General features: G+C 44.2%; 1 protein-coding gene across 4 annotated transcripts; it reads left to right on the top strand.

Moving 5' to 3' along the window:
• Positions 1 to 3816: 3816 nt before the first annotated feature.
• ZCCHC9 (zinc finger CCHC-type containing 9) lies at positions 3817 to 12408 on the top strand. Of its 4 annotated transcripts, none has more exons than XM_081881275.1 (6): positions 3817 to 3933; positions 6782 to 7147; positions 9536 to 9686; positions 9880 to 9972; positions 11097 to 11165; positions 11657 to 12408. In XM_081881275.1, exons 2-6 carry the CDS (start codon positions 6788 to 6790, stop codon positions 11773 to 11775), a joined length of 792 nt encoding a protein of 263 aa, XP_081737401.1. In that variant the 5' UTR covers positions 3817 to 3933; positions 6782 to 6787; the 3' UTR covers positions 11776 to 12408. The 4 variants fall into 4 exon arrangements, with proteins under 4 accessions (XP_081737401.1, XP_081737402.1, XP_081737403.1 ...); XM_081881276.1 differs by having other exon boundaries at positions 3931 to 4072; XM_081881277.1 differs by lacking the exon at positions 3817 to 3933 and adding an exon at positions 3980 to 4113.
• The last annotated feature ends 447 nt before the right edge of the window (positions 12409 to 12855 follow it).

The following is a 12855-nucleotide window of genomic DNA, read 5'->3' as shown; positions in this document are numbered from 1 at the left end:
AAGAAGCCAAAGCAAGGCAGCAGGGTGGGGTGGGGTGAGGGATGGGTGGGGAGCGAGTGACAGACATCCTAGCATTGACTCTTGATGAGAACAAGGATGTTCCCGTAATTGCAAAAGGTCTCCTATTTCGTGTGTGAACCTCTGGCATCTACAGTCATGGGAAACAGAAAGTGCACCCTCTTTGAATTATGTGGTTTTACATATCAGGGCATAATAGCCGTCATCTGTTCCTTAGCAGGTCTTAAAATTAGGTAAATACAATCTCAGATGAACAACAACACATGGCATAAGCAAATCAGTCTCTTAAGCTTAAGCTAAGAAATAGTACTCTCTATGAAATTGAATATCAATATATGTATCAAGGCTTTGAGATTAGACCACTGAAGAAGCCCGGAAAACTACCTTGGGAGTGGGCTACCTGCAAGCCCCTGTAAAAGGGCCCCATCGGGGGCGAATAGCGGGCTCTTGATTACTTGGACTGCCAGGGCGAAACAGGTGCAAAACGCCGGCACCCTGTCTACAACTTCATTAAAATCCATTTACAACTTCACTAGCATCTCTCGGTATTGTGAACAACACCGAACTTACCTTTTGTTGGTGTCTTCATGAACTTACCTAAAAAGATAAAGAAAACAAAAGACTGCGTTAAGCATTTGAAAAATCTATTGAAATCAGGCATTATAAGTTCATCTTAGACTGGGTAGTTTGCAAGTTTCTGTGGCTTTGCACAAGGCTTTGTATTTTTCTCAGAAGAGTGATAAAGAATGTATAATTATTTTGGTAATTATTGTGAGTATATTAGTCACCAACGCGTTCCATAGGAATTAGTGGCTAAACAACAGATAGGAGCTGCTAATCAGATGCCCTTGCAAGTGTGCCCACCTATATAAAAGCTGAAGTTTTAGCAGTATGCTGGTCTGGAGCATTCAGGTGTGTTTTAACACAATGCCAAGGAGGAAAGATGACACAATGCTCTTAGAGTAGCAAGTGCTGTCACCCACGAAACTGGGAAGGGTTCTAAGGCCATTTCCAACTAATTTTAAAGTCCATCATTCTACAGTGAGAAGATTATGCAAAAGTGAAAAACATTCAAAACAGTTGCCAGACTTCTCAGGAGTGGACACCCCAGCAAATTCATCCCAAGGTCAGAACATGCAATGCTTAGAGAAATTTCAAAAAACCCAAGAGTTACATCTCATGCTCTACAGGTCTCAGTTAGCATGTTAATTAAGTTCATAACTGTACAATTAGAAAAAGACTGAAAAGGTTTGTTTGGAAGGGTTTCCAGGAACAAGCCTCATCTCTCTAAAAAGAACATGGCAGCACGGCTTTGGTTTGCAAAGTTGCAGCTGAACAAACCACAAGACTTCTGAACAATGTCCTTTGGACAGACAAGACCCAGGTGGAGATGTTTGGCCATAATGCACAGCACCATGTTTAGCAGAAACCAAACACAGCATATCAGCACAAGCACCTCATACCAACTGTCTAGCACCATAGTGGAGGGGTGATGATTTGGGTTTGTTTTGCAGCCACAGGTCCTGGGGACCTTGCAGTCGCTGAGCTCACCATGAACTCCTCTGTATATTACAGTACAGTGGTACCTCAGGTTAAGTACTTAATTCGTTCCGGAGGTCTGTTCTTAACCTGAAACTGTTCTTAACCTGAAGCACCACCTTAGCTAATGGGGCCTCCTGCTGCTGCTGCTGCGCCACCGGAGCCCGATTTCTGTTCTTATCCTGAAGCAAAGTTCTTAACCTGAAGCACTATTTCTGGGTTTGTGGAGTGTGTAACCTGAAGCGTATGTAACCTGAAGCGTATGTAACCCGAGGTACCACTGTATTCTAAGAGTCCAATGTGAGGCCATATGCCTGACAGCTGAAACTTGGCTGAAATTGGGTCGTGCAACAGTGAGGCATCTGATCAAGGCCTGTATTTTAAAATGAGCTTAAAGATATATTTGCAAATGTTTGTATGTTTCATGCCAGGCAGAAACCAGCTGGCTAAGTACTTTGGCAGTTGTTTATCTTCCTGCTCTCCTGAACAAGGGCCCCCCTGATTTATAGCAGTAGCAGGAGACAAGTTTCTCAAAGTTGTAAAAGGGAATTACAGGCTGGGAGCAAATGTTACAATGACCCTACATATTACAGAATACAATCAAGCTGCAAAAACACTAATTAAGAGTTGGTAAATAGTAAGATTTATTGTTTAACAGAAAATAATACCATGTGCCTCCCATCAGAACTCTAGCCATATTTTCCTAAGGTTTAAGGTATACTGAGAGAGTTAAAGGGCAATAAATTTTGGGAAGAGCTAATGGGGAAAGCAGCTGGCTGGGAAAGGGGGGTGTAAACTGAAGAGGCTTCTTTTGAAGCTGTTTTTTACTGAGTTCCTTTTTACTTTGCAAAGGCCTTTTCTTCTAAAAAGCTATCTATGTTATGTATGAGATTTGCTGGCTTAATGTAATTAGGCAAAGGATTTAGAAAGTAAGAAATGTTAGATTCTTATGTTAGATTCTTATTTCATTGATGGTGTGTGAGAATGTGAACCCAAGATCTCTGTTTAGATAGAATTTAATACCACGAGCCATTTGTTTTAGCCATTTGTTTTGGAATGCAGGGGCAACAGGGGCAAAAGGTGATCTGGTAATTAAGGTGCCTTGTCGAGGCAAATGTAAGATATATGGCTACTTGTCTGCCATTTATGGATAGAAGGAAATATAGCTCTTTGTCTCCCATAAAAGGTAATAGGAAATGGGTGTATCTTTTATGATTGGTTCTAGCAAACAGCCAATAGGAATTTCAACCAGGCTGATTGGACAGAGGCAGCCAAAGGAGGAGCAAGGGGGCTGGGCTGAGGAAATATAAGTGCTGGCCATCAGGGCTGAAAGGGGCAGAGCTTTGGTAACCATATACCACTGTGCCTATCATTTATTTGTCTGACAAATAAATTATTATTTTAATTTCTCTATTGCTGCGTTGAATATTTCATTCCAGCTAAGCATTAACCACAAGCAGGGTGCTACAACAGGACAAGGATCCCAAGCACACCAGCAAATCTGCAACAGAATTGCTGAAAAAGACCAGAACCAAGGTGTTGCAATGGCCCAGTCAAAATCCAGACGTCAATCCAATTGAAATACTGTGTGGGACCTTCAGAGAGCTTTGCATAAAGAAATGCCAGCAAACCTCAATGAAATGAAGCAACACTGTGAAGAAGGACCGGCCAAAATTACTCCACAATTTTGTGAGAGGCTAATAAAGTCCTGCAGAAAACAATTACTTCATGTTATTGCTGCTCAAGGTGGTTCTACAAGCTATTGAATCAGAAGATGTACAAATGCTTTTTCACACACAGCTTTTCCATTTTGGCTTTATTTCTGTTAAATACATCAATGAGACTGTGTAATACATCATGCGTTGCCCTTCATCTGAGGTTGTATTTACCTAACTCTAAGACCTGCCAAGAAACAGATGAGTTCGTTATTATGACTTCACATGCAAGACCACAGAATTCAAATTATTTTTCCCATGACTGTATGCGCTTACTTACAGCTACATTAACAGGAAACCAAGAAATGAGGGAAATGCATGGTGGCTTTCTTTTGCCGCCGCCCACTCCGCCTAAACCTGCAATCCTATACAGAGCCCGGCTCTTTTCAGCTCATTGAGGCTCAGGCGGGAAGCGCGCCCAACCCTGCACAGCGCCAGGCTGAGCCAGCCCATAACCTCGCGCTTCCCGCCTGTTGCTTCAGCTTCAGTTTCCGCCTGCGCCTGGTCCCATGGCAACCGCTCCGCCTCCACCCACCCACCTACCTACAGGAAGTGCAGCAGCACGGGCTCCGGACGTTTCCGGTGCCGCTCTCTCCCTCCCGGGCTGTGCGTTTCGACTGCGCCGGAGGCTTTCCGTGGCGCTTCTCGCCTCCTGACCCCGGTGAGTGAGGGACCTCTTGCTCGGGAGGCGGGGAAGGCGAAGCGGCGCCTGGAGCCGCTGGACACTTGCTTCAGGAGGCACCAGGAGCTCGGCTGCTGTCCCGGAAGGCCTGAGGGCCGGGGGCTCCTCCGTTCCCTCGGTAGCTGCTCCGCACGTGTCCGCGGAAGTGAACATGCCCAGGTTGGAGTTGGGGGAGATCCCGGGCGGAGACCCTGCAGACTTCAGGCTTGTTGTCGGATCTATTTCGAGTTGTTTATTATTATTATTATTATTACCCTAGGGTGTTTCTGAGCCTTTGCTGAGTCCCCGGAATTTTTGGTCAATGCCAGAACCAGGTTCGCAAGTCATAAATCATGGTGGTCGTTTCCCACCCTGTCGCTTTAAAGCAGTCTTATTTAGGGAAGAAGGATGCTAAGCCTCCGCTGCCTTGCAGCTACAGTGGTGCCCCGCAAGACGAATGCCTCGCAAGACGGAAAACCCGCTAGACGAAAGGGTTTTCCGTTTTGGAGGCGCTTCGCAAAACGAATTTCCCTATGGGCTTGCTTCGCAAGAAGAAAGCCCATAGGGAAATCTCCGGGGACCTCTTTTAAATGCTAGCGGTGGGGAGCAAAGCCTTTTCCCCCCCTCCGGCCTTCAGAAGAGGTCCAGGAAGGCCGGCGGGGGCCGAAAGGCTTTGCTCCCCACCGCCAGCATTTTAAAAGCAGTCCGGGATAGCAGGGAAGCGCTTCCCGCTATCCCGGATGGCTTTTGAAGGCAGGCAGAGGGGAGCAAAGACTTTTGCCCCCCGCCCGCCTTCAGAAGAGGTCCTGAACCTCTTCTGAAGGCGGGCGGGGGGCAAAAGTCTTTGCTCCCCCCCCCCCGCCGCCTGCCTTCCCGGGAGAGCGGAGAAACGCAGCGCTGCGTTGCTCCCCCCTGCCTGCTTTCCGGGAGAGCGGAGAAACGCTTTCTCCGCTTTCCCGGACGGCTTTTGAAGGCAGGCGGGGGGGGGGAGCAAAGACTTTCGCCCCCCACCGGCCTTCAGAAGAGGTCCTGGACCTCTTCTGAAGGCGGGCGGGGGGCAAAAGTCTTTGCTCCCCCCCCCCCCGCCGCCTGCCTTCCCGGGAGAGCGGAGAAACGCAGCGCTGCGTTTCTCCGCTCTCCCGGGAAGGCAGGCAGGGGGGACAAAGACTTTCGCCCCCCACCGGCCTTCAGAAGAGGTCCAGGACCTCTTCTGAAGGCCGGTGGGGGGCGAAAGTCTTTGTCCCCCCTGCCTGCCTTCCCGGGGGCTTTTAAATCGCCCCGGGACAGCGGAAAATTCCTCTGCTGCCCCGGGGCGATTTTAAAATGTTGGCGGGCAGCAGCGCTGCCGCCCGCCAGCATTTTAAGATCACCCCAGACAGCGGAGGAATTTTCCGCTGTCCCAGGGTTTTTAAAATGCTGGTGGGCGGCAGCGAAGGCTTCGCTGCCGCCGGACAGCATTTTAAAATCGCCCCAGGAGTGGAGAAGTCTCCGCTGTCTGGGGTGATCTTAAAATGCTGGCGGGCGGCAGCGCTGCTGCCCGCCAGCATTTTAAAATCGCCCCGGGGCAGCGGAGGAATTTTCCGCTGTCCCGGGGCGATTTAAAAGCCCCCGGGAAGGCAGGCAGGGGGGACAAAGACTTTCGCCCCCCACCGGCCTTCAGAAGAGGGACCTCTTCTGAAGGCCGGTGGGGGGCGAAAGTCTTTGTCCCCCCTGCCTGCCTTCCCGGGAGAGCGGAGAAACGCAGCGCTGCGTTTCTCCGCTCTCCCGGGAAGGCAGGCAGGGGGGGGGAGCAAAGACTTTCGCCCCCCACCAGCCTTCAGAAGAGGTCGGGGGACAGACTGTCCCCGGACCTGGTCTGAATGCGGTTTCCATAGGAACGCATTAATTGATTTTTAATGCATTCCTATGGGAAACCGTGCTTCGCAAGACGAAAAACTCGCAAGACGAAAAGACTTGCGGAACGAATTAATTTCGTCTTGCGAGGCACCACTGTATAACTCGTTCCTCGAGAAAACCCCCGAGGATAAATCTGTACCCGCTGTGTTGCAGGGCATCTTTGGGAGAAGGGAAGGTTAAGGCTACACAAATCCCCAAATGGTGTCCCTAAGCCATTTGGATGGCGCTTTGTACCAGGATCCTTATGGCAACTCCTGCAGCCAAGCTGGTGCCAAATGTATTGCTCTGCTTTCCTTTGGACCACATCAGTGAGGCCAAGTGGGGGATTTGTTGTCTGGGCAGCCAAGGACCTCCATACACATTGCCCAAGCTTGTGCCCTGGAGAGGTCAGTTCGGTGCCGCTAATGCAGCAAAAACAATGCGGGAGGCAGCCATAACAAGTTACCCGTCTCCACAGCCACAGTAGGCACTGTGATTCTCCAGCTCTTTAACTTAAGCCTTGAAGTCCACTCCACTGTCTCTGGACAGACGGATGGCAACAATTTAGGGATGGATCTGGGGGTTAGGATTTTCTAGCTTATGAGTGGGCACCAGCAACCCTTGCCCGTCTGCTTCAAGTCATTCAGATCTACTTGCCAGTAGATCTCACTCTTAATTTCTGCCCGTCACTTTGTCTCCAGTTGGTCTCCAGTTCCGCTCAGACTGGGAACTGAAAGGGTAAAGATTGGATATCTGAGGCACTGCCCAGAGGGGAATAAAAGGAGGCCTGATTCTGTTCTCTGCTTATCCCCCCCTCCCCCGATGTTGTGGACTACAACTCCTATCAGCACCAGGTAGCACAGTTGTGCTGGTCTAAAAAAATAGAAATGCTTATTCAGTTCTGGGTCCACCTCATTAATCAAGGCTGAACCTAATCCAGTCATGTGAACCTAATATCTTTTAAATCTCATAGGAAGTCATGACCAGGTGGGCACGAGCAAATGTCACCCACAACAAGAAGGCTCTGGATGCAACACCATGGGAACATATGAAAAATGATGCCACCGGAAGCGCAACAACAGATAGAAAGCAAAGCTCTTCAGACAACTTTTCCTTGAGAAGTACTCAAGGGAAGAAGAAAAATAAGAAGAAAAAAGACTATACGAATGAAGATGTCAACGGTTTTATGGAATATTTAAAACAGAACTCTCAGACATTGCATAAAGGAGAGGTGATCAACAGCCGTGAAGCAAAGGATGAAATAGCAACAGCTTTGAAAAAGGACCGGCGGCGAGAGGGGAGAAGAGTGAAAAGGCAGGAAATGAAAAAGAACACAATGGTAAGGTGATGTTCCATTGTTATTTCTTTCGGTGCCCATTACTTTTTCTTTTCATAATGCAAATGACACTACTCACTCATATAAGGGAGATCACAATAATTTGTCTCAGTCCAGATAACCATTAGTGAACACATTTGTGTCTTGGCTTCCGTATATTATTGAGCATGCTTTAGCACAGGGATGGGGAACTTATGGCCCTACAGATATAGTTGGACTCAAACTCCCATCAGCCTCAGCCCATCATCTGAAGGGCCACAGGTTCCCCACTTTAGCGTGAAAATAGGTTTTCTCCTCATGTTGCAGTCTTTTGTGTACTCATCACAACTTTATCTACTTGCAAAAAGTTGTTTCTGAATTAGATTGACGGTTTCTGGATCTGCATGTATGTTTAGTACTCAGAAATTCTTTAATGTTTTAACAGACTTTGTTTTGCTTTGAATATTCAAAATTATTAAAGCTGAACTAGAAATTTATGTTTGTTCTGCTATAATTAAATGTTTTGTTATACTTAAATGTTCAGGAGCTGAGGAAGTTTGTATTTCTATTACTGTAGTCAGCACTCTCAATTTTTGTTGTGTCTTTATTCTCTCTTTTATAGCAGAGTGATAATTCAGTCATCCTACAGATTGTAGGGATGGGAAATAAAATACTGATAAATGAAAGTTATGAGTTTTATGCACAATAGTAATGTTTGCTATGGCAGTTTTCATCTGCAGATTGCATTACAACTGATGCAAATGCAGAATCAATTTATGCAGTTCAGATCACAGTAAGAGAGCTGTAAAAGCAGCTGTCTATAGAGAAAATCACTCATGAGGACTTTCAGAAGTCATGCACAGCAGGGGGAAACAAAATTCTTTATTTTATGTTTCTTTACAGCCCCTGTGTGTTAGGTTAGGTGTACAAAGAGTGATGGCACTCATAATCCAATAGTTTAGTTATGCTACTTCACTGGGCATGATTATATTCTGGAGCAATATCACCTTTCCAGAATTCACAAAGCATTTAGCATGATTATGATGTAGAATTTGGTACTCTTGGCATCAGTTTATAGAGTTATTTAATGGCCACATATACTCTGGCTACCCATTTCAGTGTAATTTTCTGGAACGAAGAATCCATAAGCTAGCTCCTACTGAAGGTTAAATAGATAAATGTGTGTAATTTGTTGTGCTTAAGTATGGTTTGTGGAACTGCTTTCAAATGGGGTTCCCTGGGTGTCTCAGGTTATACGTAGTGCTAGAAAAAGGGTGATGTCATTGAATGTTTAGGATCCTCAGCAAGACCTGGCCACAGTGATCCATGCGACGGTCATCTCCAGGCTTGACTACTGTAATTCACTCTACGCGGGGCTGCCCTTGAAGCTGACTCAGAAACTCCAGAGGGTGCAGAATGCTGCAGCGAGGCTCCTCACGGGGTCTCTGCCATGGGAGCATATTCACCCAGTGCTTTTCAAACTGCACTGGCTCCTGGTAGAGTACAGGGTCAGATTTAAGGTGCTGCTTTTGACCTTTAAAGCCCTTCACGACCTAGGACCCTCGTATCTACGGGACCGCCTCTCCCGGTATGCCCCACGGAGAGCCTCAAGGTCCATAAATAGCAACACCCTAGTGGTCCCGGGCCCTAAGGAAGTTAGATTGGCTTCAACCAGAGCCAGGGCCTTTTCAACTCCTGGTGGAACGCTCTGCCTCATGAGACCAGGGCCCTGCAGGATCTGATTTCTTTCCGCAGGGCCTGTAAGACAGAGTTGTTCCGCCTGGCCTTTGGCTTGGAGCCAATTTGATTCCCTCCCTCTCTTTCTTTTTTCCTTTCCTTCTCCTGCGATGAGGCTACATTTTAATATTTTAATGTTTCAATATTTTAATGTTGTATTTTGTTTTTAAGTTGTAATCATTCAACTTGTTTTTATTATTGCTTGTAAGCTGCTCTGAGCCCGGCCTTGGCTGGGGAGGGCAGGGTATAAATAAAAATTATTATTATTATTATTATTATTATTATTATTATTATTATTATTTTGTCTGGATAGGTTACTCAAATACCTATCCAGAGAGGCTTGGTGAGAAGAATGGCTTTACTCTTTAGGAATCTTAACTTCAGATTAATGGCCAAATTAGACATGGTGCTAAAGATATAGTGCAGTTCTTTAAAAATCCAAATTCCATCAGTTTGGGTGGTGCCATTAACCTGCATGTTAAATGCAAAGATTAACCCTAAAACACTGGGGCTGTGTTACTCTAAACTATGCATCACTGGCTGCTACTTCATCAGATCTCATTGGTTGGGAGGGGGTAGGTAAGATTCATTTGAAATGTGGCTAGCAGAAAAAGAGATTGCTTTCAGTTCATATCTCTTTCTGCTCACTTAGTAATTCACCTTGTATCGCCAAAGGTGTGCTTCCACTGCAGAAAGCCAGGACACGGTGTGGCAGATTGCCCAGCTGTACTCGAAAGCCAAGATATGGGAACTGGAATTTGTTACCGCTGTGGATCTACAGAGCATGAAATCAACAAATGCAGAGCAAAAATAGATCCCGCTCTTGGTATGTGTAATATCTACAACCCGACTGAATGTTGGGCATGGTAAAAGTTACATGCCTGTCTTAATATTATTCAACAATTCACATAGTATTAATGCTTTTAACAATTCTAGATTACAGTAATGCTGGCTCACTGCAGTGTCTTATATAATCTTAGTGTGGATATTTCGATTGTAATATCATTGAATTCTTACAGGGGAATTCCCATATGCAAAATGCTTCATTTGTGGTGAGATGGGACATCTTTCAAGGTCATGTCCTGATAATCCTAAAGGACTCTATGCTGAAGGTGAGTGCAACTGTTGCAACCCCCCCCCCAAAAGATAACTAAGTTGATGAACATGAGAGTACTCCCCCTTTCTTAGTTCTAGAAGTTAAAAGAGAGACCTTTATCAGTGGTGACCTTGTATGCTTCTCACCATTGTTTGGGAATTTTGGCTCATTGTCAAAGACATTGTTTGCCCCTTATCACGAGTATTTTTGACTGGTTACTTGAGAAGCAGTTCTAAAATTCCAAATGGATTCCCATATAGGTTTTTCAAAGTATTTACATTTGATAGGGGAAAAAACCCCCACTTAATTTTAGAGATACAGCAGAGTAGTATTTCATTATTCTCTTTAAATGTCAGCCATATTGATCCTGATCCAGAAAACCTGTAACACACCTATCTGTGCATGTACATATAGCATAGTTATCAATTCCCCACCACATGCACACAAGTCATAGCAACTGCAGTATCACACGCTACATCATGAAATGCATTAAAAAATAACTTGCTAAGTTCTTGAATGTCGGTTCAAGTGTTTATGATAGTTGATCAATCAACAAAGTATAAAATATCAATATATCTGGAAAGCTTAAGATAACCAAAGTTAGCATTTGCAAGAGCAGTAACCGGAAATATCAAAATAAGGAATCATTGGGTCGTGATTTGTAGAACAATGGGAACTCATTGTCTCAATAGAATCAAACTTCTTGATAGGATCTCATTTCATTGCTAATCAAGAAATTTGATTCTGTTTGTTTTAGCTTAAATTGAAACAATGGACACCTGTCAAAGACTGTACTTTTTGTATTGGCTTGCCATTTGGACTCTGTGTATATTATATATATAACTGCCAACTGAAATAACATTTGTGTATAAAAGTGTATGCTACAACAAATCTTGTTAGCCTGTTGTAGCAAAAACAGTGAAGAACCTTGTGGCCCCTTAAAACTAACACAGCTGCCCATCTGAATCAGCCTTGTAGTTTTGATGTGATGGAGCTCAAAAATACGAACAGTGAGTTTTGCTTCCTTGTGTTTATGAATTGTAAACTTGCTCTGTACACTTGACATCTGGCATTTGTTAATATAATTCATATATTGTGGTTAAATACTTCTTTTGTGTGGGTGTGTTTTATCTTCTACAGGAGGTGCTTGTAGAATCTGTGGATCTGTTGAGCACTTTAAAAAGGATTGTCCAGAGAATCAAAATGCAGGTGAGGGATCAAATAATTTCTGTTTATCCTAAAGCATAGTTGTATACCTGTGAACCAATCTATATAAATAGTGAACCTGACTACTGATTATGAGTTATAAAACGAGTGGCACAACCCTCAATTTCACCTTATTGACCACATCTTTAAACAGGCGATTAACTGGGGGTGTAAAGCTAACTCTACATAGTGCATCGACTGTTGCAGGTAGAGATTGCATTCATTTTGATACGCTTAATTTCTGTATGGCTGATAGAAAGCAAGTGACATACAGAATTGAATAATCAGTTTCAGTGTTATACTGTATTGGAATTTGCAACGTTGCTGTCAGAAAGTTTTGTACAAAACCTCCATTGGTTTCATTGAGACTTATTTTGGAGTAAAGAGCATAAACTGGGCTGTAAAACTGCAATGCTGAATTACATATAAGTCTTCCTCAGCATTTGGATCAGAAAGCTGATTTCTTACGTATTCATTTATTTTTCCTTTCCTAGATCGAGTGGCAACTGTTGGTCGATGGCTCAAAGGAATGAGTGCAGATTACCAAGAGGTTTTAGACAGCCCTAAACCACAAAAACCAAAACCAAAAATAGCTAAAGTTGTTAACTTCTGACAACTGCTGTCTGGCATCATTCTTTACAACAATTCTCATTGTTTGGCTTAAAGTTATAGTACTAAAAATGGACTGTGAACTGTAGTTCCAGAATAAGCCGTAACTGCACTCTCCTAAGTGATGATCACTTAATAAAACCCTAACTTAAATGGAAGCTTCCTAGAGAAGAGAGGAAATGCCTTGCCAGAAGATAAATTGCAGCAAGTGACTGCATAACAGTATATCTCTGAACAGAAAGTTAATCTATGCAATTGCTGGTTTTCCAACCAGCGTGTCACTGGGTAATATAATATGTTACTCAGTGGAGAGTAGTGATACCAATAAACAAATGGGAAGGAGAGCTAATAGGTCAATCTGCTTTTCGTAAATGAAACTTGTGCTACGACAGAAGGTATCTCAAAATGAAACTGAGTCCTATTTTAGTGTTGAAGTTCTTGACCTCACCCTGAACACGGGAATGAGACCACAGATGAATAGCCAAAAGCAAAGTTAAAACATTGGTGGTAGCAGGGTTGATCTTGCAGCATGAACAACAATGAAATGATTGTGTGGTTTTTTAGTTGAATTAAATACTTGATGAAGCCATTTTCCTCCCCCACAAATAAACCAGTGTAATAAAACCACATGTATCAAGTTCTTGTGTTTTCTGAATAATTGTATTCTTTGCAGTGTTATGGTTTGCAATTTCATTTATGTTGACTACTTGCTGTCTGCTGTGACATCTGGATAATCACAGATTTAGTCTTTAACTACCATTCTCTCCTTACAAATTACTTACACTTCAACAGTTCCAAAGTGTATTTCCCGGATGATCTGTTAATGGCACTGCCCATGTGGCTTCTGGAAGAACTTTTCTCAGCGATATCAGTTTTCTTTTACTTTGGAGAAGCAGGAATGGTTAGTGAGTGGAGAGTGGCCATTTGCAAGATGCGCATCACATTTTGAGAAACAGCTGTAGCTCAGGTTAGAGCATATATTCACGTGCAAGATTCAGTGACCGAACAGCACTGAAGGAAGACTGCGCTTCCTGAAATGTTGTCTTTGGGCCCCCAATTCAGTTCCTACTAAAATCTACTGGAA

The sequence above is a fragment of the Podarcis erhardii genome (assembly GCF_964252035.2).
Source record: "Podarcis erhardii genome assembly, chromosome: 11".
Taxonomy (NCBI): domain Eukaryota; kingdom Metazoa; phylum Chordata; class Lepidosauria; order Squamata; family Lacertidae; genus Podarcis; species Podarcis erhardii.
Note: the sequence above shows the minus strand (reverse complement) of the source record. Positions and strands in the feature narration are given on the sequence as shown.